Below are 24,934 nucleotides of genomic sequence, written 5' to 3' on the forward strand. Positions count from 1 at the left end.
GGGGTTGCTCCGAGTCGCAGTTACGGCCAGCGACCTAGGCTGGTTATGGAAACAGCTGGATCCCTACCTAGCTCAGAGTGGCTGACGGCCACTCAGCTGGCCCAGGAAACGGCCGAATCCATACTGCAAAGACAGCTCCGACTACCGACAGCAAGGCTCCATGAAGTGATGGTTCTCCAACGTGGCCTAAAGATGGCAAGTGGCGGCTCTATCCTTCCACTGGCAGGTTGCTCCCAGGGAATCTTGACAGGACAAACCAGCAGCCCACAGTCGACCCCAAAGCCACTTATATACCAAGCCCCAAGATGGGAATCAGGTGCTTATGATTAACCAAACCAAAACAAAGGACAGCTGGACGACCCAGAGTCCTGAGTCCATGGACCGGACCGTGAACCAGAATGCGGACTTCACGGACCGGACCATGACAATGGAAGGATATGGTCTGAGTGCAGGAAGATAGAACGAGGCAGAAGATCAAGTTGGCATGGACTAGATGGATCGAAAGGCCTGTAGTACTCTGTGACTTCCTAGCAGCTGAAAGAGAACAGGATGTCTTTGTGGTATGACCCTTCAATGATAATTTCCTGAGATCATAGCTGTGAAGAATGGGTGACTAGGTCACTAAAGTGGAGAATGCACTAATGCCTATAGTTCCTGAAAAACAGAGCAGTGTTAAGTGCCACATACTTATTGCTGGAGGAACTCAGCAGTTCTATGGAAATGAATAAACAGTTTCTGGCCTAGACTCTTCATGAGGAAATCTGCTATTGAGTGCTTTGGAGAGCGTTGTGAAACGATTAGGAAGATTGCCGAAGCTGTTTTGATGCCTGAAGAACGGAAAAGAAGAATTTCCAGACCAGATTACATTTAATGAAATGAGAACTACAATTCCCAGCTGCCTTTGTTTGTGGGTCTCTGCTAATAGTAAGTGAATCAGCTCAGGACCAGGAAGTGTGGTCCACCGGTAGTAGGTGCTTTCGCGGAGAGTTTCGCTTCTTGTGCTATGTTCTGCAGGGTGAGTGCGATGGCAGCCAGAGATGAATGGGCTGGGGCTTTAATACTGTTAAGCACAGCAGCCAGACCAGAGTGGGATAGGGGATACAGTGCTTGATTTAGAATAACTTGTTGAGTTTGTTTTTGATTTCGGCAGTTTTAAGTTACCAAGTTTCCAGTAAGTGTTACACATTGCTTTGTTTTTGCTTTGAAAGGTGTCCGATCGCGGCCAGCCTTTGAAGGGTGACTTGGGGTGTTGTGTTCATCAGGTGCCGTCTCCCTCCTGAGCGGGCGAGAAGCAGCCCGCGGGTAGAGGCGGGCTCCTTTGCGCTGACTCGCCGCGATGGCAGAGTCGGTACCGCTGACGGCGTCAAACCTCAACAGCGTTAGGGAGAACACGCTGAGGAAGATCAGCGACCTGCTGGACAAGACCGACAGTCGCGGCTGGAGGAAGCTGGCGGAAATCGTGGGAGCTGACAAGCGTTTCAGGCTCAGGTATAACAGTGACCTTTGTTCTACCTTTCACAAAGAAACTTCAAAACGAAACCGCACATGTTGGAAATTTGAAGCGTTAGCACTCTACTTCCGCAGATGCAACCTGTCCTAAACACAAGGGATTTTGCAGATGCTGGATCTCTTGGACAACACGCACAAAAACTCAGCAGGTCAGGCGGCGGGGAATAAACAGTCGATCTTTCGAGACCCTTCATCACCCTCACCCTCTCCCTTCCCTTCTCCTTTCCTTGCCAATCACTTCTCTCTCTCCTGCCCCTCCTTCTTCCCTTTCTCCCACTGTCCACTCTCCCCTCCTATCGAATTCCCTCTTCTTCAGCCATTTATCTCTCCCACCTGTCACCTCCCAGCTTCTTATTTCAGCACCCCCACCCCCACCTACCGATCATACCCTCACCTACTTTCATTTATCATCTGCTGGCTTGTACTCCTTACTCAACTGACACCTTCTCCTTCTGGCTTCTTCCCTCATCCACTCTAAGGTCTTGGCCTAAAATGTGGACTGTTTATTCCCCTCCGTAGATGCTGCCTGACGTGTAGAATATCTCCAGCATTTTGTGTGTGATACTACTTGTCCTCTTGAGTTCTTTCAACATTTTCTGTTTTTTTAACAAGAACTGAGGGTGACTCAGAAATATAAGAAGGAAATGTCATAGAGTCACAGAGAACCTCTGCACAGAAACAGCCTAACTAGTTCATGCTGAACTATTAATCAGCCTGTTCCCATTGACACGTACCAGGACCATAACTCTCCAAACCATCCCATCCATGTACTTATCCAAACTTATCTTAAATGTTAAAATCAAAACTGTATCCAACACTTCATCCGCAGCTTCTTCCACATTCTCGCAATCCTCTGAGTGAAGGTTACATAGAACATAGAAATCTACAGCACATTACAGGCCCTTCGGCCCACAATGTTGTGCTAACCATGTAACCTACTCTAGATAAAAGTTGCTGGTGAACGCAGCAGGCCAGGCAGCATCTCTAGGAAGAGGTACAGTCGACGTTTCGGGCCAAGACCCTTCGTCAGGACTAATTGAAAGAAGAGCTAGTAAGAGATTTGAAAGTGGGAGGGGGAGGGGGAGATCCAAAATGATAGGAGAAGACGGGGGGGCGGGGTTGGAGCCAAGAGCTGGACAGTTGATTGGCAAAGGGGATATGAGAGGATCATGGGACAGGAGGCCTAGGGAGAAAGAAACGGGGAGGGGGGGAAGCCCAGAGGATGGGCAAGGGGTATAGTGAGAAGGACAGAGGGAGAAAAAGGAGGGAGAGTAAAAGAATGTGTGTATAAAAATAAATAAATAAATAACGGGTGGGGTATGAGGGGGTGGTGGGGCATTAGCGGAAGTTTGAGGAGTCAGTGTTCATGCCATCAGGTTGGAGGCTACCCAGACGGAATATAAGGTGTTGTTCCTCCAGCCTGAGTGTGGCTTCATCTTGACAGTAGAGGAGGCCGTGGATAGACATATCAGAATGGGTGGAATCCATAAAAGCAACTTTTATGTGTGTTGCTTGAAATTCCAGCATCTACAGATTTCCTCGTGTTTGCGTTTTTAAACCTACTCTAGAAACTGCTTAGAATTTCCCTCCCGCATAGCCCTCTTTTTCGAAGCTCCATGTACCTATCTAAGAGACTCTTAAGATCCTATTGTATCCGCCTCTACCACTGTCGCCAGCATTGCATCCACACGCCCATCATTCTCTGTGTGGAAAACTTACCCTTGACATCCCCCTTGTACCTACTTCCAAGCACCTTAAAACTATGCCCCCTCATGTTAGCCATTTCAGCCCTGGGAAAAAGCCTCTGGTTATCCACATGATTAATGCCTCTCATCATCTTATACACCTCTATCAGGTCACCTCTCATCCTCCATTGCTCCAAAGAGAAAAGGCCAAGGTAACTCAACCTATAACCATAACTTAACCATATGGCATGCTCTCCAATCCAGGCAACATTCTTGTAAATCTCCCCTGCACATCCTTCCTTAGTAAGATGACCAGAACTGAGCTTCCCACTCATGTTCCCAATACACATTTCACCTTTCACCTTTAACCTATGACCTCCAGTTCCAGTCTTGCTCAACCTCAGTGGAAAAAACCTGCTTGCATTTACCCTATCTATACCCCTCATAATTTTGAATACCTCTATCAAATCTCCCCTCTATCTTCTATATTCTAGGGAAAAGAGTACTAACCTATTCAATCTTTCCTTATAACTCAGGTCCTCCAGTCCTGGCAACATTCTTGTAAGTTTTCTCTGCACTCTTTCAATCTTATTGATATCTTCTTCATCATCTCAACACAGACGACCCCCACCACCTGCCCCCCCAGGGCTGTGTACATTGTCATTTACACTTGTGTACTGGAAATGACATTAAACATCTTGAATCTTTCTTCGAGGTAGAACATATGAAAGCTGGAAAGCACGTAAACATGTATCACTGGCTCAAGGACAGTTTCTATTTCACTGTTATCAGACTCTTGAACAGATCTCTTGTACAATAAAATGAACTCTTGATCTCACAATCTTCCACATTATGATCTTGCACCTTATTGAATTGAATTGACTTTATTCCTTACATCCTTCATATACATGAGGAGTAAAAATCTTTACGTAACGTCTCCGTCTAAATGTGCAATGTGCCATTTATAACAAATAGTATGTACAACAGAATAGTCAATATGACATCGAAGTATGTCCACCTGGACTGCACCTTATCTGTAGCTGTTACGCATTATTCTTCTTTGCTATTGTTTTGCCTTCTACGCCTCAACGCACTGTGATCTGTATGAACCGTATGCAAGACAAGCTTGTTTTGCCAAGTACATGGATGGGAGGGATATGGAGGGCTATGGTCCAGGTGCAGGTCAACAATGAACCGGAGGGCATAGGTTTAAGGTGAGATGGGAAAAGTTAATAGGAAATTGAGTGGCTAGTAATTTACACAAGTTTAAGCTCAAGCTTAATTATCATTCAACCATACATGAGAAATACTTCGCAAATTTTTCTATAGAAGTGCTTTGCCATTGCCGCCTTCTGTGCAGTGTCTTTACAAGACTGGTGATCGCAGCTATTATCAATACTCTTCAGAGATTGTCTAGCCTGGCATCAGTGGTCACATAACCAGGACTTGTGATATGCACCAGCTGCTCATATGACCATTGACCGGCTGCCCTTCTCCCATTGGCTTCACGTGATCTGATTGGGGCGGCTAAGTAGATGATACACCTTGCCCAAGGGTGACCTGCAGTCTAGCGGAGGGAAGGAGCGCCTTACACCTCCTTTGGTAGAGACATATGTATCTCCACCCCACAATAACAGCTTTAAAGGAGAGTTGAACAGATTCATGGATAGGAAAAGTTTAGAGGTTTTGTGCCAAATGGGACTGGTTTAGATGTGCCATCTTTGTTGGCACAGCCCAGTTTGGACAAAGGGCATGTTTTCATGCTTTATAACTCTTGGATTGGAATAAAGGATGTATGTGTAATTTCATAGCTATGCAAAGATATGGCTAGAGTGTACTTGTCACATCATCTGTACTTCTGGGCGTAGGATATATTGACCTGGACAGAGTATAACAAACGTTTACCAGAATGATATCTGGATGCCAAAGCTTAAAAGATATTAAGAAGAGATAATGTAAGTTGCTGCTTTATTTGCTTTTGTTCTTTTTATGAAATGTGGGTGTTGCTGATTATTGTCCATCCCTAATTGTCCTGTGACTTGCTTACCATTTTGGGTCTCAGGAACAGTGAAGGGGATCTGTGCTATTTTAGCTCATTGTAGAAATGTTGAGAGATTGCAGAGTTCTGAGATGCAGAAGGAACTGGGTGACCCAGTGTATTATTCTCAAAAACTTGGTATGCAAGTATAGCAAATAGTTGAGAAAATAATAGCATTATTTATTGCGAGGGAAATTTCATATAAAATTAGGCATGATCGAATGGTGGAGCAGATTCAATGGGCCGAATGGCCTAATTCTGCTGCTATCCCTTATGGTCTGATGGTCTTCTTTAAAAGTAGGCAGGTTAGGTTTAAGACATACTGGACAAAGGTGAGACCATACGGTAATGCCGCAGTTAGTGTAATGCTAATAGAGCGTCGGCAACCAAGGTTCAATACCGTCACTGTCTGTAAGGAATTTGTATGTTCTTCCCATGACTTCATGGGATTCCTCCAGGTGCTCTGGTTTCCTCCCACAGTCCGAAGATGTATGGGTTGGAAGGTTGATTGTTCACATGGGTGTAATTGGGCTGCCCAGGCTCAGTGGACCAGAAATAAATAAATAAGCTTCTGGAAATCCATGTGCATTATTTGTTTCCGTACTTCAGGATGCCAAGATGTTGGAAGCAATTTTGAGAATGCTTACTAAACTGACCATTGGAATGTACGGTTTGTTTCATGCAGAAAGGTTTGGTGTAGTCCAGTGGGAAGGGACTTGTTTGAAATACATTACCTTCCATAGAAGATCATGAGAGTTCCTGACAGTTTGGAAATAAAGAGGATCTAGAATTAAGGGATAGTGTTTAAAGTAAGATGATGCCCATTTCAGCCAAAGATGAGACAAAGCATTTTGTTTCAGTCTTTGGAACTCACTATTCCATTTTTTTGCACTAGTTATTTATTTTTATAATTTACAGTAATTTTATACCTTTGCACTATGCTGCAAATTTTACATCATGTTGCTTACTTACTGCCTGTTACACACTAGCATTTAGGGCAGCAATGAAGGTCCGCCATTTCTGTCTGTCCTTGGCCATTTTCTCTGTTGTGCCCCAGCTGTGGTTCAGGGTCCTCCAACGTGCCAGTAGCTTCCTCTCGGTTTTCACTACTGTCAGCCATGCAAGTCCTGGGTGGGAACTCGGGAATGTCGTCCCACACAGATATGGAAGGATTCTTCATTGCTGTTTCCAAAACAAATTTTTTGTCCAATCAGGACTGATAGCCCTGGTTGGCCAGTGGACCACTCTTAGTCTGTCCTCAACCCTTTGACCTGTGTGGCACGGGTGACTTTACCAAGAGACAAAGTATAAAGCCCTGACTCCAGCCGACATAGCTCTCTGGGTCATTGAGGCACGCAGGACTCCAAACCCTACATCAAGGTTGTGATCCACTTGGAGGTTTACATCATGTAAGTTAGTGATAATAAGTCTGATTTTGCGTCTCTTTTCCTCACAGGACACAGGGCCCTGTTTGAATATTTTTGAGGCAAAGGTAGATAGATAAGTGATAAAGAAGGAATTGAAAGGTTACCATGGGTGGAGAGCAGTGCAGAGTTGAGGTTACAGTCTGATTGACCATGGTCTGTTTAAATGCTGGAGCACATCTTAGAAAATGAGTCGGTCAGCTCTTGTTCTTGATGTCTGTACTGTGCAGCATTGAGGTGTGAACCTGTAGGAGGTTCTGTATGTAGAGCACAGTATCTATGTGAGATTCAGGAAAGAGGAGGCGGAAGGTAATGTGGGCAATCCTTTGTTTTGTATAAGCACTTCAGTTATCTCAAACGCTTTGTACTAATTAAAATCTTGACCTGCTTCAGTTTATTGCAGTACAACATAAAAACATTTTCAAAGTTCAAAGTAAATTTATTTCAAAGTATATATACACTCAGTGGCCACTTTATTAGTTACACCTGTTCACCAGCTCGGTAATGCAAATATCTAATCAGCCGAGCATGTGGCAGCAACTCAATGCATAAAAAGTTTGCAGACCTGGTCAAGAGGTTCATTTATTGTGCAGACCAAACATCGGCGAGGGGAAGAAAGGGGATCTTAGGGACTTTGACCATGGAATATTTGTTGGTGCCAGATGGGATGGTTTAAGTATCTCAGGAACTCCAGCTTCAACTCCAGCAACTCCAACACAACAGCTTTCAGAGTTTACAGAGAATGGTGCGAGAAAGAAAAAGCATCTACTTAACGCAGCCCTGTGGGTGAAAACACCTCGTTAGTGAGAGAGGTCAGAGAAGAATGGCCAGATTGGTTCAAGCTGACAGGAAGGTGACAGAAACTCAAATAACGACATGATACAGCAGTGATGTGTAGAAGAACATCTCCGAATGCATAACATGTCAAACCTTGAGGTGGATGGGCTACATCGGCAGAGGACCACGGACATACCTCATAGAGAGACCACTGTGTGTGTGTCACCATGTACTACTTTGAGATCCATTTTCTTGCAGGCATTTATAGGAAAATAAAGAAATACAATAGAATTTATGAAAAACTATGCATAAGCAAATACTAACAAAAACAAATATGCAAAAGAAGGCTAATTGTGCAAATAAAAACATCAGTAAATTAATAACTCTTGAGAATATGAGCTGTAGAGCCCTACTTTTCCATCTTGGTTTCATCAGTATATCTAAGTAGTTAACATTTTAAACATTAAAATAAATCTTTTGCAAACATTAAAAATAATTTCTCCACTTTGTTGATTTCTTTCACCTACTCATAGATGTCACAAAGATGTTAATATTTTCTTTCCAGTTCTGATGACCTAGACAAATGTTCACTGAAAACGCTGGAAGCAGATGGAAGCCCCAGCCGAAGTTTACTGCACCTGATGGGCAGCAGGGGTGTGACCGTGAGAGACCTCTTGGATTTCCTTCAAGCTATGGGACACACTGAGGCTTTCCAGCTTCTGAGAGCTTCAGGTTGGTTTCAGTTGTGTGTTCACAGTGACTGGAGGAATATTTGCTGAATTATGCTGATATTTAGAGCCTTCCAGCTGAACAAAACATTTGTGGAGAGAGAATGTCAGTACTCATACTGTCTGCAGTTGCTTATTCTGAACCATTGTAAAAATGGGTAGTTAGAATATACACATACTTAAGGCGAGAAGTTGCCTTTAATGTGGCAATTGATGCCCTACTTAGGGTGCTGGAGTTGGTTCTATTTTGAGGATTGTGGATAGCATTGGCTCTGTGTGAGCCGTTAAATATTAATTAGTTTAACCCTGAGATCTTTAAAGCCTGACAAAAGAGTGAGAGTTTTGTGTGGGTTCAGATATACACTCAGTGGTCACTTTATTAGGTATCTCCTATACCTAATAAAATAGCCACCGAGGGTATGTCCATGGTCTTTTGCTGCTGTAGCCCATCCACTTCAAGGTTTGGTATGTTGTGCATTCAGAGATGTTCTTCTGCACAGCACTGTTGTTATGTGTGGTTATTTGAGTTACTGTTGTCTTCCTGTCAGCTTGAACCAGTCTGGCTATCCTCCTCTGACCTTTCTCTTCAACAAGGCGCTCGCTAGATGATTTTTGTTTTATGCACCATTCTCTGTAAACTCAAGAGACTGAAAATACGTGAAAATCTCAGTAGTTTCTAAGACACTCAAACCACCCTGCCAGGCACCAACAATCATTCTGTGATCAAAGTCTTTTCATCCTCCTTCATTCCAAAGAAAAAATACCTAACTTGCTCAACCTATCCTCGTAAGACATGCTTTCTAATCCAGGCAGCACTCTGGTAAATCTTCTCTGTACCGTCTCTAAAGCTTCCATATATTTCCTATAATGAGGCAACTAGAACTGAATACAATACTCCATGTAAAATATTGAATTAGGCTCTCTATTAATCAGGGTTGACCATGGATGTTGTGTCCTAGCTGTTTAGTTCTGCAAGCCGGGGCAGTACAATATGGAGGGCAAGCTGTTGCCCATGTAGCAAGCTCCCCCCCCCCTCCCTGCAGCTGATGAATCCAAAGAAATGGCAAAGACTGATACAGTTTGGCACCAGCAGCATTGCAGGAATTACCATTCAGCATTTAACTCAACATAGGGCGGCCTTAGAGATTTCAGCTCTGGATTTTTTCTCGGATTTACTCCCAAAGCCTTCCCCACGAGTGAGTATAGTGCAAGGCAGTGGAGGTTTCAGATTGGAGTTTTTCTTCTCCTAGATGAGCTTCCACCCATGGCTAATGAATCCTGTCTGCCAAAAGTGACTGGTTTTAAGGCACCAGTAACCTGCCTTTGATCCTTCTCCCGTGAATAGAAACAGTTCTGGCAGGCTTAGTAGCTAAGCCACATGTGAAGACCAGGAGCTGGACTTGGTTGTCAAAGGCTATTGAGGCACACATCATTGGGAGCATCTAATAAGTCATGGAAGCTTGTTCCCATTACTCCCCCAGACTACAACAACCTTAAGGAACCAAAACATTGAATACAAATGAATTACATCAGAAGTGCAAGTGAATTTATGCTTCACTTTTAATACTTTTTCAGCATTCTGAATGCACTATTCCCTCTGTGTCTGCCTGCTGTACTCTTCCATCTTTACCATTTTACTTCTCACAGCTTCAATCCCATCTTCACCAACCACTCCATTTCTCACAGCAACTTTTCCATCTCCCATCTTTCATCTTCACCAACCACTCCACTTCTCACAGCATCCTTTCCATTTTCACCAACCATTCCACTTCTCACAGCATCCTTTCCATCTTCACCAACCACTCCACTTCTCACAGCAATTCTTCCATCTCCAATCTTTCATCTTCACCAACCACTGAACTCCTCACAGCAACTCTTCCATCTCCCACCTTCCACCTTCACCAACCACTGAACTTCTCAAGGCAACTCTACAATCTTCCATCTTCACTAACCACTCCACTTCTCACAGCATCTCTTCCATCTCCCTCCTTCCACCTTCAACAACCACTCCATTTCTCACAACAACCATCGGAAATACAACAATGTCATACGAGGAGCGTTTGTTGGCTCTGAGCCTGTATTCACTGGAATTTAGAAGAATGGGGGGTGACCCCTTTGAAATCTATCGAATGGTGAAAGTCCTTGATAGAGTGGATGTGGAGAAGAGGTTTCCTATGGTGGGAGAGTCTAAGAGCAGAGGACACAGCCTCAAAATAGAGGAATGTCCCTTTAGCATGGAGATGAGGAGGAATTTCTTTAGCTAGAGAGTGGTGATTCTGTGGAAGCCACGTCTTTATATATATTTAAGACAGAGATTGATAGATCCTTGATTTGTCAGGGCACGATGGGATATGGGGTGGGGGGGAAGGCGGGACATTGGAGCTGAGATGAAAAATGGATCAGCCATGATGAACTGGCAGAGCAGACTCGATGGGCCAAATAGCCTAATTCTGCTCCGATATCTTATGGTCTAACACCTGCCTTTTTCATCTCTTTCCTTCCCACTCTTCAGGGACTCAAAGAGTCCTTGCAGGTGAAGCAACAATTCTCTTTACCATTTCTTTCAATTTAGTGCATTGCATTCAGTGCTGGTGATGTTGTATCTTCCACAAGGAGATTCATTTTCTTGCAGGTATTCGCTGTAGAACAAAGAAGTCCAACAGAATTAGTGAAAAATTACACACAAGCAAGCTTTTGTTCATTCTCTCTCTCTCTTGCAGCCTGTCACAGATGTTCCCTCTGTTCTCTCCAACTTAAAATTAAAGATCAAAGTAGATTTATTATCAAAGTACATACTGCATATATCACCATATACTGCCTGAGCAACACACACAAAATGTTGGAGGAACTCAGCAGGCCAAGCAGCATCAATGGAAAAGAGTAAAGTCAGCATTTCGGGCCAAGATCCTTCATCGGCCCGAAACGTTGACTGATTATTTTTTTCCATAGATGCTGTCTGGCCTGCTGAGTTCCTCCAGCATTTTTTTAATTAATTTTTTTAATGAGTTTCTACAATGCAACAACAACAAAAATAGTTTTAAAAAAAGAGGTTTATACAGTGCAAAACAAACATATCAAATGTACAGTTCGTAACAGTTAAGGAAAAGCACCCATAGTAAAATCGTATAAAGTTAGTTATCACCCCACCCTCCCACTACCCAACTCCAAGCCAACCTTACGATATATAGAAAAGTTGATCAGAACTTTTATCACCACAGAGCTGTATCTATAAAAAGAAGGAATATTGCCTACTACCTGAGCTATAATATGTTTACACATAAAAAAAACCGTTAAGTCTTAAACGAAAGAAGCTGGAAGTAAGGAATTTAAGTGCGAAAGAAAAAAATGGAGGGATAAACCCTTAATCTAAATGGGAATTATGAATATATTCAAGAAAAGGTCCCCACACCTTTTGGAACTTTATGTCCGAATTAAGAAGTGAATAATGAATCTTTTCAAGGTCTAAGCAGCACATACTGTCTCTGAGCCATTGAGCATGAGTGGGTGAGGCAACATCTCTCCACTTAAGAAGGTCTGCACGCCATTTTGTGTGTGTTGCTTGGATTTCCAGCGTCTGCAGATTTTCTTGTGTTTGTGGTACTATCCTGAGATTAATTTTCTTGCAGGCATTCACAGTAGAACAAGGAAATACATAGAATCAGTGAAAAACTACACACAAACAAACCTGTTCATTCTCTCTCTCTCCCCTCACTGTCTCTTTCTCTCTCCCCTCACTCACTCTTTCTCTTACTTTCTCCCTCTCTCTCTCTCTGTAACACAAAGTTCAGAGTTCAAAGCAAATTTATTATCAAATAACGTACATGTCACCATGTACTACCTTGCAGGCACTCACAAAATGCTTGTCTTCATATTTTACCAATTCTGATGCGTGGTGATGACTTGTCCCACCAACGAAGGGTTATTGGCCTGAAATATTGACCCTTTTTTTCTCCCACTAATGCTGCCTATCTTTTAAATGCTTCTGACTCTCTTTTAGTCACACACACACACACACACACACACACACACACACACACACACACACAAAATGCTGGAGGAACTCAGCAGATCAGGCAGCATCTATGGAGAAGAATAAGCAGTCCAGAACCTTCATCAGGTCTGGAATGGAAGGGGCAATAAGCCAGAGTAAACAGGAGGGGAAAGGGGAAGGGGGGGGTGAAATGATGTAAGAACTGGGAGGTGATAAGTGGAGTGGGAAAAGGGCTGAAGATGAAGGAATCTGATAGGAGGGGCCAATGGATCATGTGAGGAAGGGAAGGGGGGGCACCAGTGGGAAATGATGGGATGGTGAGCAGAAGAGAAGAGGTAAGAGGGGAGCCAAAATGGAGGATACTCTGGATTTCCAGCATCTGCTGAATCTCTTGCATTTATTTTCTGATTTAGTTATGTTAGTTTGGGATGCAGCTTACTATTTGGGATAACGATTGTGAATCTTCATTTTTTTCAGCTTCATTGAAGATTGTCGTGCAGCCAGTTTCTCAGGCAGTTCTGGCTGGCCAGGCTGTGAGATTGTATTGTGAAGCAACAGGACATCCTAATGTTGAATACCAGTGGTTCAGAAAGAGTGCAGAGGTGATGCATACAAACTACCTTCACATAAACATAGGCGTTGTTAAATTTAACCATAGATTTGTGATTTACTTCCCTGTTCTGTAAGGAGCCTGTACATTTTCCCCATGACCGCATGTGTCTCCTTCGGGTGCTCCAGCTTTCTCCCAGATGCCAACGACATACAGCTAGAGTTAGGGTTAGTGTTAGTGAATTGTTGACATGCTATGTTGGCAATGGGAGTGCAGCGACTCTTGCAGATTGCCCCCAGCTGATTTAATTTGACGCAAATGACACATTTCTCTGTATGTTGTATGTTTCGGTGCACATGTGACAACTAAAGCTAATCTTTATATTTTTTTGATCAGGATCGCAATCAAGTTCATTATCACCATCTTATATGACATCAAGTTTGTTGTTTTATGGCAACAGCAAAGACAAAATAAGTAAATAGTACAAAAATGTTTATATAGTTAGTGTTCAATGTCCATTGAGAAATTTGATGGTGGAGAGGAAGAAGCTGTTCCTAAAATGTTGAGTGTGGGTGTTCAGGCCCCTGTACCTGATGGTAGTAACGAGAAGAGAGCATGTCCCTGGAGTGATCAGAGGCCTAGATGAGGGTGGTAAGGAGCCAAGTGCTGGAGTATCTGAGACTAGAATCGAGACATGATTTCGAGGCTGAGCTGCGAGAAGGATTATAAGATTAGATTAGATTATGAAGACACGCAGTCCTTTTTTATTGTCATTTAGTAATGCATGCATTAAGAAGTAATACAATATTCCTCCAGTGTGATATTACAGAAACACAGGACACAGGACAGACCAAGACTGAAAAACTGACAAAAACCACATAATTATAATATATAGTTTATAACATTTTAGGAACAACTAGATTAGGTGCTAGACAAGAATCCAAAGGAAACAGAAATCCTAAATGCAATCGTAGACTGAACCAAGGTTGAGGTGACAATTGAACACCAAACCTGAGTTCAGGTGCTCGTTAAAAATCCAAATCTTGACACCAAAACATGGCTATGAATTAGCAGGGTGGGCCTGAATTTTTAAAGGGACCACACCAGTTCACTGGGCAATTGGAGCATCTAAACCCCGGAGGTTTGTGTAACGTACCGTACTACCTGGATCATGGATGTTGTCTCCTTCAGGTACTGCCTGGTGAAGTTGTCCTTCATGGTGGAGATGGATTGTGCTGGCTGAGGCTACACCTTCTGCAGCCTCTTGTGATCTGTGTACGGGAGCCTCCATGCCAAGCTCTGATGCAACCAGTCAGAATACTCTCCCCCCTTTATCTATAGGAGTTCAGCAACATACCAAATCTCATCAAAGTGCTAACAGAGTAGAGCTGCTGACATGTCTTCTTCGTGATTGCATCAATATGTTGGGCCCAGGGCAGATACTCTGAGATGCTGAAACCCAAGAGTCTGAAGCTGCTCACCCTTTCTACCGCTGGCCCTTCAATGAATACTGGTGCATGTTTCTCAAGTTCCCCTTGCTGAAGTCCACAATCATTTCTTTGGTTTTGCTGACATTGAGTGCAAGGATGTTGTGGCAAGACTACTCAACCAGCCTTGGACCAAATAGTCTATGACCAATTAATCTTCACCAACGGGTAACCACATTTTGTCTCTGCACACTATCTGCTCTTTTTCATATCACATATCAGTGCCAGGAAGTGCATATTGCCGAAGTACATTCACAGGATGAAACATGATTTTTTATTGAACTGTCACTTCCATCGTTATGAATGAGACATGTAATATCTCCATAAACCATTCTGCAGTGGCATCATCATCATCATCATCATCATCATCAGGTGCCATGCCCAGTTTGAGCTTTGACTGCCATGGCCCACACATTCCTGTTTCGGGTCAAGTGGATCAACTCATTGGTATTCATTTCCAGTTCTCTGGCTGCTGTCTCCATCATCATTTGTCTTTGCCTTCCTTTTGCTTTCTTCCCTTCAACCGTTCCCATAATTACTATGCATTCTAACTCCTCTTTCCTAATCACATGTACAATGAAGTTACATTGCCTTTTCATAGAAACCATAGAAACCATAGAAACTACAGCACAGAAACGGGCCTTTTGGCCCTTCTTGGCTGTGCCGAACCATTTTCTGCCTAGTCCCACTGACCTGCACACGGACCATATCCCTCCATACACCTCCCATCCATGTATCTGTCCAATTTATTCTTAAATGTTAAAAAAGAACCCGCATTTACCACCTCATCTGGCAGCTCATTCCATACTCCCACCACTCTCTGTGTGAAGAAGCCCCCCTTAATGTTCCCTTTAAACTTTTCCCCCCTCACCCTTAACCCATGTCCTCTGGTTTTTTTCTCCCCCTGCCTCAGTTGAAAAAGCCTGCTTGCATTCACTCTATCTATACCCATCATAATTTTATATACCTCTATCAAATCTCCCCTCATTCTTCTAAGCTCCAGGGAATAAAGTCCCAACCTATTCAACCTTTCTCTGTAACTGAGTTTCTCAAGTCCCGGCAACATCCTTGTAAACCTTCTCTGCACTCTTTCAACCTTATTTATATCCTTCCTGTAATTTGGTGACCAAAACTGAACACGATACTCCAGATTCGGCCTCACCAATGCCTTATACAACCTCATCATAACATTCCAGCTCTTATACTCAATACTTTGGTTAATAAAGGCCAATGTACCAAAAGCTCTCTTTACGACCCTATCTACCTGTGACGCCACTTTTAGGGAATTTTGTATCTGTATTCCCAGATCCCTCTGTTCCACTACACTCCTCAGTGCCTTACCATTAACCCTGTATGTTCTACGTTGGTTTGTCCTTCCAACGTGCAATACCTCACACTTGTCAGTATTAAACTCCATCTGCCATTTTTTAGCCCATTTTTCCAGCTGGTCCAAGTCCCTCTGCAGGCTCCGAAAACCTTCCTCACTGTCTACTACATCTCCAATCTTTGTATCATCGGCAAACTTGCTGATCCAATTTACCACATTATCATCCAGATCATTGATATAGATGACAAATAACAATGGACCCAGCACTGATCCCTGTGGCACACCACTAGTCACAGGCCTCCACTCAGAGAAGCAATTCTCTACCACCATTCTCTGGCTTCTTCCATCGAGCCAATGTCTAATCCAATTTACCACCTCTCCATGTATACCTAGCAACTGAATTTTCCTAACTAACCTCCCATGCGGGACCTTGTCAAAGGCCTTACTGAAGTCCATGTAGACAATATCCACTGCCTTCCCTTCATCCACTTTCCTGGTAACCTCCTCGAAAAACTCCAACAGATTGGTCAAACATGACCTACCACGCACAAAGCCATGTTGACTCTCCCTAATAAGCCCCTGTCTATCCAAATGCTTGTAGATTCTGTCTCTTAGTACTCCCTCCAATAACTTACCTACTACCGACTTTAAACTTACTGGCCTATAATTTCCCAGATTACTTTTCGATCCTTTTTTAAACAACGGAACAACATGAGCCACTCTCCAATCCTCCGGCACCCCACCTGTAGACAGCGACATTTTAAATATTTCAGCCAGGGCCCCCGCAATTTCAACACTAGTCTCCTTCAAGGTCCGAGGGAACACCCTGTCAGATCCCAGGGATTTATCCACTTTAATTTTCCTCGAGACAGCAAGGACCTCCTCCTTTTTGATCTGTACAGTTTCCATGATCTCACTACTTGTTTCCCTTAATTCCATAGACTTCCTGCCAGTTTCCTTAGTAAACACAGATGCAAAAAACTTATTTAAGATCTCCCCCATTTCCTTTGGTTCTGCACATAGCTGAACACTTCAAGAGGACCAATTTTATCCCTTACAATCCTTTTGCTCTTAATATACCTGTAAAACCTCTTTGGATTATCCTTCACTTTGACTGCCAAGGCAACCTCATGTCTTCTTTTAGCCCTCCTGATTTCTTTCTTAAGTATTTTCTTGCACTTCTTATACTCCTCAAGCACCTGATTTACCACCTGTTTCCTATACATTTCATACAACTCCCTCTTCTTCTTTATCAGAGTTGCAATATCCCTCGAGAACCAAGGTTCCTTATTCCTATTCAATTTGCCTTTAATCCTGACAGGAACATGCAAACTCTGCACTCTCAAAATTTCCCCTTTGAAGGCTTCCCACCTACCAATCACATCTTTGCCAGAGAACAACCTGTCCCAATCCACGCTTTTTAGATCCTTTCTCATTTCTTAAAATTTGGCCTTCTTCCAGTTCAGAACCTCAACCCTAGGACCAGATCTATCCTTGTCCATGATCAAGTTGACACTAATGGTGTTATGATCACTGGAGCCAAAGTGCTCCCCTACACAGACTTCTGTCACTTGTCCTAACTCGTTTCATCACTTGTCCTAACTCGTTTCATGATCTCATACATTATTTCTCTTTTTGTGCTTGCTTTGTTCATTGACATCCTCATTAGATATTCGTTTCGTCCATGATATTCTTTGCATCCTCCTCAAAATCCACATCTCTGCTGCTTCAATTCGTTTCCTCATGTTACTAGATATTGTCCAACATTCTGATCCATATAACATAATTGGATAAATGTAACATTTCAGTACTCTGAGGCAGGTTGTCATGCCTAGTTTAGTGTTGGTCAGTATACTCTTCATTCTCGAAAAGGTGTCTTTTGCCATCCCTGTTCTTCCTTTGATGTCCATGTCACACCTACCATCTGATGTCACCCAGCTTCCTAAGTAGCAAACTTGTTTTATGTCTTCCCCGTTTATTTTCAGCCTGCAAATAGGATTCTCCTTCATTTTGGTTATCACCATACATTCTTTTTTTTTTGCAATTGATAGATAGACCCATTTTTGCACTTTCTTCAACAACTATATCAATTAAGTCTTGAAGTTCTTCCTCCGTACTTGCAATTAACAGTGTCATTCACATATCTGAAATTATTGATATTTTCACCGCCAACTTTGATTCCCAAGATGTTTCTTATTTTTTGTAATATTGTTTTACTGTATACATTAAACAAATCAGGGGAGAAAACACACCCTTGTCTAACACCTCTTTTGATTTTCGTAAACTGACTCACTTCTCCATCTATTCTTACAGTGGCAGTTTGTTCCCAGTACTGATTTCTGATTAGGTGGAGGTCTTTCGAATCTCGATCTGGAGTTTCCTGTAATATTTCAAATAACTTATTGTACCTCACTTTATCAAATGCTTTTGTGTAGTCGATAAAACAAACAAACAAATCTTTTTGCACTTGAATAGCTTGTTCTGATGGTATCCTTAACATCAATATTGCGTTTCTTGTACCTTTATCTTTCACAAAACCACATTGTTCTTTACCTATTTCAGCTTGTATCTTACTTTTAGCTCTTGTCATCAAAATTCTTAGTGATATGACTCATTAAACTTATGGTCCTATGTAATTCGCATTCTATTGCTCCAGGTTTCTTAGGAAGAGTGATAAATACTGATTTTTTTCATCTCTTCTGATATTATTCCAGTCTCATAAATGTCATTGATTAAATCAGTAAGTTTTTCAATTCCATAATCTTCAAGGGCGATAATTTGTTCTCTTACTAATTCATCAGGACCTGCTGCCTTTCCTATCTTCATCTTATTTATTGCATTATGAACTTCAGATTTTAAAATACTTGGACCTTCAATGTTCTTCTTAATTTCTGGTTTTTCGCCTTGATCATCTTCAAACAATTCCTGAATATACTCAGTCCATCTGTTCATAATCTCATCTTTTTCCATGATAATGGTACCATCCTTTGCTTTCAAACATCCACCTGAAGAACAGAGGAGCTTTTTACCAGTGATAATCTTATAGAACATAGATCATAGAATAGTACAGCACAGTACATAATCTTGATTTGTTGATATACCCTTTTTAGATCAATAATAGGGATTCTTCCTAGTTGCTCACATTCCTGGTTTAACCATTCTTCTTTGGCTTTTTGACATAAGCTTTTAACTTTTTAATCTAAGCACTTATATTCCATAGGATTTGCTTTCTTCAGTCTCCTTTCTTCCATTATATTTTTGATTTCATCTGTCATCCATTTATTCTTTGTGCTTTTTTTCTTTTTTAGGAATCACTGACTTCGCTGATTATACCAAGGCATCATTCAGATAGTTAAACTTCATTTCTACATGATTGCTACCATCTTCAACAGATTCTATTTCTAGACTTTGAAATCTATTCCTTACTTCAATTGTAAATTTTTGTCTTATGTTTTCTTTAATTAATTGTCAGTAGTCAAGGGATTGTTCAAGTTTTTGCTTCTTTAGTTTTTTCAGTTTTACTTTTGCGTGACATATTACTGGGTTATGGTCACTGTTACAGTCTGCACCTGGATATGTTTTGCATTGAGTCACTGAGTTTCTAAATCTTTGGTTTATAGTAATGAAGTCAATTTGATTTCTGGTGCTATCACCTGGACTTTTACAGGTCCACATGTGTCTTGGATAGTTTTTAAAGTAGGTATTCATAATGACCTGATTATTCATCTTGCACCATTCTACCCATTTCCCGCCTCTTTCATTTCTTTCCCCAGTCCAAATTTTCCTATGGTATTTCCATCAGCACTTTGTCCTACTTCAGCATTTAGATCTCCCATGACAATAACAATATCTTGAGATTTGCATCCATTCTTTGCTTGTTCAAGCTCTTCATAGAATTTATCTATATCCTCATTTGTTCCATCTGTTGTTGGCGCATATACCTGTATAATTGCTAAATCAAATGATTGTCCTCTGAATCTAACAAGGAGCACTCTTTCTGATATTGCCCAATGCCCTAAAACACTTTTTGCCATGTTTTCATCCATAAGAATTCCTACTCCATTAGTATGGGATGTTCCACAAGAATAAATTAGTGTTTTATTTCTATTCTGGCATGTTCCAGCACCTGTCCAACGAATTTTGCTAATTCCCATGATGTTAATTTTTAGTCTTTCCATTTCATTTATCATATTGTCCAATCTTCCTGCTTGATATAGGGTTCTTACATTCCAAGTGGCAATAATTTACTTTTGTGTTAATTGAATTTTATGAGCAGTAGCTTGATGACAGTCGGGGATCCCCTGCTGACCAGAATCAACCCAACCGAGCGAAGCATCTTCAGAATTGTCTTGAAGATCCTCTTGACGCTGTTGTTGTGCGATACATTTTATGAGTTTGACCATGGTTTTCTTAGCAAATAGATTCTAGGAAACCTAGTATCTAGCAACGGTAGTTTGCTATTGCCTTCCGTTGGGCGAAGTGAAGAAATCGCCATTTCTCTTCCCAAATGTTCATCCGCCTGTACTATAGCCGTCGTCATTTGAGTTTGTAGCTCATCCGCCTTTTCCGTCGTAAGTTCAGTTACTGAACCTGCTGGATCTGCTGTTGGCCTTCGCTCGTATCCTGAGCAGGAACCCTAGCAAGTCCTACCGTTCCGGGTCAGAGCGGCCCTGGGAGCAATGAATGACTAAGGGGTAACTCCACTTTCCCCAAAGCTCTGAAAGTCCCCAATCAGAGCCTCATCACTGGTTGCAGTTTAGAGTCAAACCCAGGACACACCCATGAAAAAGAAAGCAGTACAGTGAAGGACAGAAAGTATTTGTGGGAGGTTTCTGAATTTTAAAAACCGCTCACTAATTCCATAAACACAAGAGATTCTTGTGTGCACTGCTCTGGAAATCCAGAGGAACATGCACAAAATGCTAGAGGAACCCAGCAGGTCAGGCAGCATCTTTGGAGGGGAAGAAATGGTCGGCGTTTTGAGCTGAGACAGGGTCTGCCGTGTTCCTCCAGTATTTTGTGTGTTCAGGTCTGGAAGGGAAATTCAAAATGCATTTCAAAGTACATTTATTACCGAACTGTGCATGCAGTATACAACCCTGAGATTTGTCTTACCACAGACATGTAGAAGCCAGAATAAGAAGGTGGGGAGACTCCAGTACACGAAGGTGGCTTGTACTTCTTATCTTCTATTCTGGCTTCTGCCCCCTTTCTTTCCAGTTCTGGTGAAGGGTTATGGCCGGAAACGTTCGACTGTTCATTCCCCTCCGTAGGTGCTGCCCGACCTCCTGAGTTCCTACAGCATTTTGTATTTCAAGTTTTTCCAGGTGTGCTCTGACTTCACATATTCTGATTTTGCTTTCTTTTTCTGTTCCTGACCATTCCAGATTGCTTCAACTAATTTTAGAACATTCCAATTGTATAAACCTGGATCTATTTAGATTCTGTTTCGATGAAAAAGTACGAGCTTTAGCCCTATCCATGTGCTCGGGGTGATTGTTCCTATTCCTGACTCTGATTTTATTTTCAAGAAATCTTTGTTTAACATTAAGGGTTACAATTAATAGTTTCAGATCCCCCGCCTTCTCCAGCCCCTTATCTCTTTCACTAATTAATCTCCAGCTCTTTACACCCTCGCCTTCTCCCAGTTTCACCTATCATCTGCCACCCTGCACTTCTTCCTTCCCTCCCCCCCACCTTCTTAGTCTAACTCCTTCCCCCTTCCTTTCCAGTCCTGAAGAAGGATCTCAGTCCGAAACATCAACTGTGTACTCTTTTCCATGGACGCTGCCTGGTTTGCGGAGTTCCTCCAGTATTTTGCGTGTGTTGCTTTGGATTTCCAGCATCTGCAGATTTTTTTCATGTTAATAGACAATAGGTGCAGGGGTAGGCCACTCGGCCCTTCGAGCCAGCACCGCCATTCACTGTGATCATGGCTGATCATCCACAATCAGTATCCAGTTCCTGGCTTATCCCCATAACCTTTGATTCCGCTATCTTTAAGAGCTCTATCCGTCTCTTTCTTGAAAGCATCCAGAGACTTGGCCTCCACTGCCTTCTAGGGCAGAGCATTCCACATATCCACCACTCTCTGGGTGAAAAAGTTTTTCCTCAACTCCGTTCTAAATGGCCTACTCCTTATTCTTAAACTGTGGCCTCTGGTTCTGGACTCACCCATCAGTGGGAACATGCTTCCTGCCTCCAGTGTGTCCAATCCCTCATTAATAATTTATTTCCTCAATTGTTTGATGATTGAATGTGTAGAGATTGTAGTAGCTATTGATTAAGAGAAGTAATTAGCCCCTGAGGCTAATTTTGCACTGCAGCAGCTTAATCTCATTAACAATGTAACATCACCTGAGTGAGGCCATTCTACTCAATTTCACTTGACATGTGTATTTTATTGACATTTGGTACTGTCCTAAACTAGACTACTTACATCATCAACATCGTTATATGCCGTACTGTATGTCGTGGACGATCATTGTCTTTTGATAGTGATTGTTCTTGGCAAATTTTTCGACAGAAGAGGTTTACCATTGCCTTCTGGGCAGTGCCTTTACAAGCTGAGTGACCCCAGCCATTATCAATACTCTTCAGAGATTGTCTGCCCGGTGTCGGTGGTCGCATAACCAGGACTTGTGATATACACCAGCTGTTCGTACAACCATGCTCCCATCGCTTCACGTGGCCCTGACTGGGGGGATAATTGGTGCTACACCTTGCCCAAGGGTGACCTGCAGACTAACGGAGGGAAGGAGCACCTTTCAACTCCTTTGGTAGAGACTGACAACGCCATGTTCTTTTACCATTCTTATTGCCCTTGGGAAGGTGGTAATGAGGTACTGCCTCGAAGCACTTGAGTCTTTCCAGAGGAATTATTTAATATTTTATTTGGAGATACAGCACAGTAAAAAGCCCTTTAGGCCCATTGAGTTTTGCGACCCAATTACACTCATGTGAGCTCTTAACTAATAACCCGCACGTCTATAGGATGTGGGAGAAAACAGGAGCACTCGGAAGAAACCCACAAGGTCACAGAGAGAACGCAGAAACTCCTTGCAGACAGCAGCAGGAGTTGAACCCTGGCCGCTAATGCTGTAATAGAGTAATGCTATCTGATTTGCTACTGTGCCGCACCATCAGAGATCTTGGACGGGGAGTTCCAGTGTTTAGACCGTAAGACATAGGAGCAGAATTGGCCTGAAGAATCTGCTCCACCATTCCATCATAACTGATTCATTATCACTCTCAACCCCATTCTCCTGCCTTCTTTCCATAACCTTTGATAGGTTCTTGACTGATCAAGAACCTATCAACCTCCACTTTGAATATACCCGGTGACTTGACTACCACAGGCCTCTGGTTCAGGAGTCTGACGACTGAGGTGGTGTGAGTACTGAGGCTCCCAATGGCAGTAGCAAGCAAAAACCTATGGTTACTGTTCTATAGATTTTCTAAGTAAACTCACAGGGAAAAGTACCCCAGGGTTGTATTTGGTGATATGTATGTACTCTGATAATAAATTTTACTTTGAACTTTGAAAGCATGACCTGGGTGGTGGAGGTCCCTGATGATTGACACTGCTTTCCTGCAGCAGTGGTGGGGAGGACTTTACCCTTGGTGGGCTGAGCTATAATTGCAGGTCTTTATGTCCAGGGGCATTGGTGTTTCCATACCAAGCTTTGATGCAGCCAGTCAATATACTCTCCAACACATATCTCCAGTATAAAAGTTAGTCAAAGTTATAGATCTCATGCTGAATCTTTGCAGAGTCCTAACAAAGTAGAGGCACTGCTGTGCTTTCTTTGTAATTGCACTTATGTGCCAGGCCCATGGCAGGTCCTCTGAAATGATAACACTGAGGAATTTTAAGTTACTGATCCTATCCACCTCCAGTTTCCTCCTCCTGAAGTCAATAATCATCTCCTTCGTCTTGCTGACTGAGGGAATGGTTGTTGGTGTGGCAGCACTCAGCCTGATATTCAGTCTCCTTCCTATATTGGACTGTATTCCTTGGAGTTTAGAAGAATGAGGGGAGACCATTTTGAAACATTTCGAATGTTAAAAGGCATGAACAGAGTGGATGTGGCAAAGTTGTTTCCCATGATGGGGGAGTCTAGTACGAGAGGGCATAACTTAAGGATTGAAGGGCGCCCATTCAGGACAGAGATGCAAAGAAATTTTTTTAGCCAGAGGGTGGTGAATCTATGGAATTTGTTGCCACGGGCGGCAGTGGAGGCCAAGTCATTGGGTGTATTTAAGGCAGAGACTGATAGGTTTCTGAGCAGCCAGGGCATCAAAGGTTATGGTGAGAAGGTGGGGGAGTGGGACTAAATGGGAGAATGGATCAGCTCGTGATAAATTGGCGGAGCAGACTCGATGGGCCGAATGGCCGACTTCTGCTCCTTTGTCTTATGGTCTTATATGCTGATTTGTCACCTTGGATTTGGCCTACAACAGCAAACTTGAATATGGCATTGGAGCTGTGCTTAGCCACACAGTGACAAGGATAAAGCGAGTAGAGCAGGGGGCTAAGCACACAGGCCTGCGGTGCACCTGTGCTGATTGAGATTGTGGAGAGAATGTTGTTGCCAATCCGAACTAACTAACTGCAAGTGAGGAAATTGAGGATCAAGTTGCCCAAAGAGGCTTTGAGGCCAAGGTCTTGAAGCGTATTGGTGAGTTTTGAGGTGATGATAGTATTGAGCTGTATTCAAAAAAGAGCATCCTGATGTATGCATCTTCATTGTCCAAATGTTGTGGCATTGAGTGAAAGGTCAATGAAACGACATTCGCTGAGGACTGTTGTGCTTGTCGGCAAATTGGAGAAGATCCAACTTGCTTCTCAGACAGGAGTTGATTTGTTTCATCACTAGCCTCTCAAAACACCTTCATCACTGCATATAAGTGCCAGTGGTTGATAGTCATTGAGATTGACTGGCTTATAGTTTCCTTTCATCTGCCTCCCTCCATTCTTAAGGAGTGGAGTGTCATTTGCAATTTTCCAGGATTTCTGGAACTATTCCAGAATCTAATGATTTTTGAAAGATCTGTATTGATGCCTCCATAATCTTTTCAGCTACCACTTTCAGAACCCTAGGTTGAGGTCCATCTGGGAAATTTTCAGCTTTCCAAGCACTTTCTCTTTAGTAATAGCAATGACACTCACTCTGCCCCATGACACTCTCGAATTTCTGGTGTACTTAGAGTGTATTCTACCTTGAAGCCTGATGTAACATACTTATTAAGTTCATCCGCCATTTCTTTGGCTCCCATTACTACCTCTCCAGTGCCATTTTCCAGCGGTCCAATATCTACTCTTGCCTCTCTTTTACTATTGATATATCTTTATATATGCTTAAGCTCCCTAATCAAATCTGGTTCATTACACAACACCGAATCCAGAATTGTTTTT

The 24,934-nt window shown here is 42.6% G+C and overlaps 1 protein-coding gene across 2 annotated transcripts in view; it reads left to right on the top strand.

The window, feature by feature from the left end:
- The first annotated feature begins 946 nt into the window (after positions 1 to 946).
- malt1 (MALT paracaspase 1) overlaps positions 947 to 24,934 on the top strand; it is a 127,477-nt gene continuing 103,489 nt past the window's right edge. For both annotated transcript variants that reach the window (XM_072252259.1, XM_072252260.1), the window contains exons 1-4: positions 947 to 1,015; positions 1,209 to 1,488; positions 7,999 to 8,165; positions 12,630 to 12,754. In XM_072252259.1, coding sequence (XP_072108360.1) covers positions 1,337 to 1,488; positions 7,999 to 8,165; positions 12,630 to 12,754 — 444 coding nt within the window. In that variant the 5' untranslated portion in view covers positions 947 to 1,015; positions 1,209 to 1,336. The remainder of the gene's footprint in view (positions 1,016 to 1,208; positions 1,489 to 7,998; positions 8,166 to 12,629; positions 12,755 to 24,934) is intronic.

This window comes from Mobula birostris, chromosome 3 (assembly GCF_030028105.1).
Source record: "Mobula birostris isolate sMobBir1 chromosome 3, sMobBir1.hap1, whole genome shotgun sequence".
NCBI lineage: Eukaryota > Metazoa > Chordata > Chondrichthyes > Myliobatiformes > Myliobatidae > Mobula > Mobula birostris.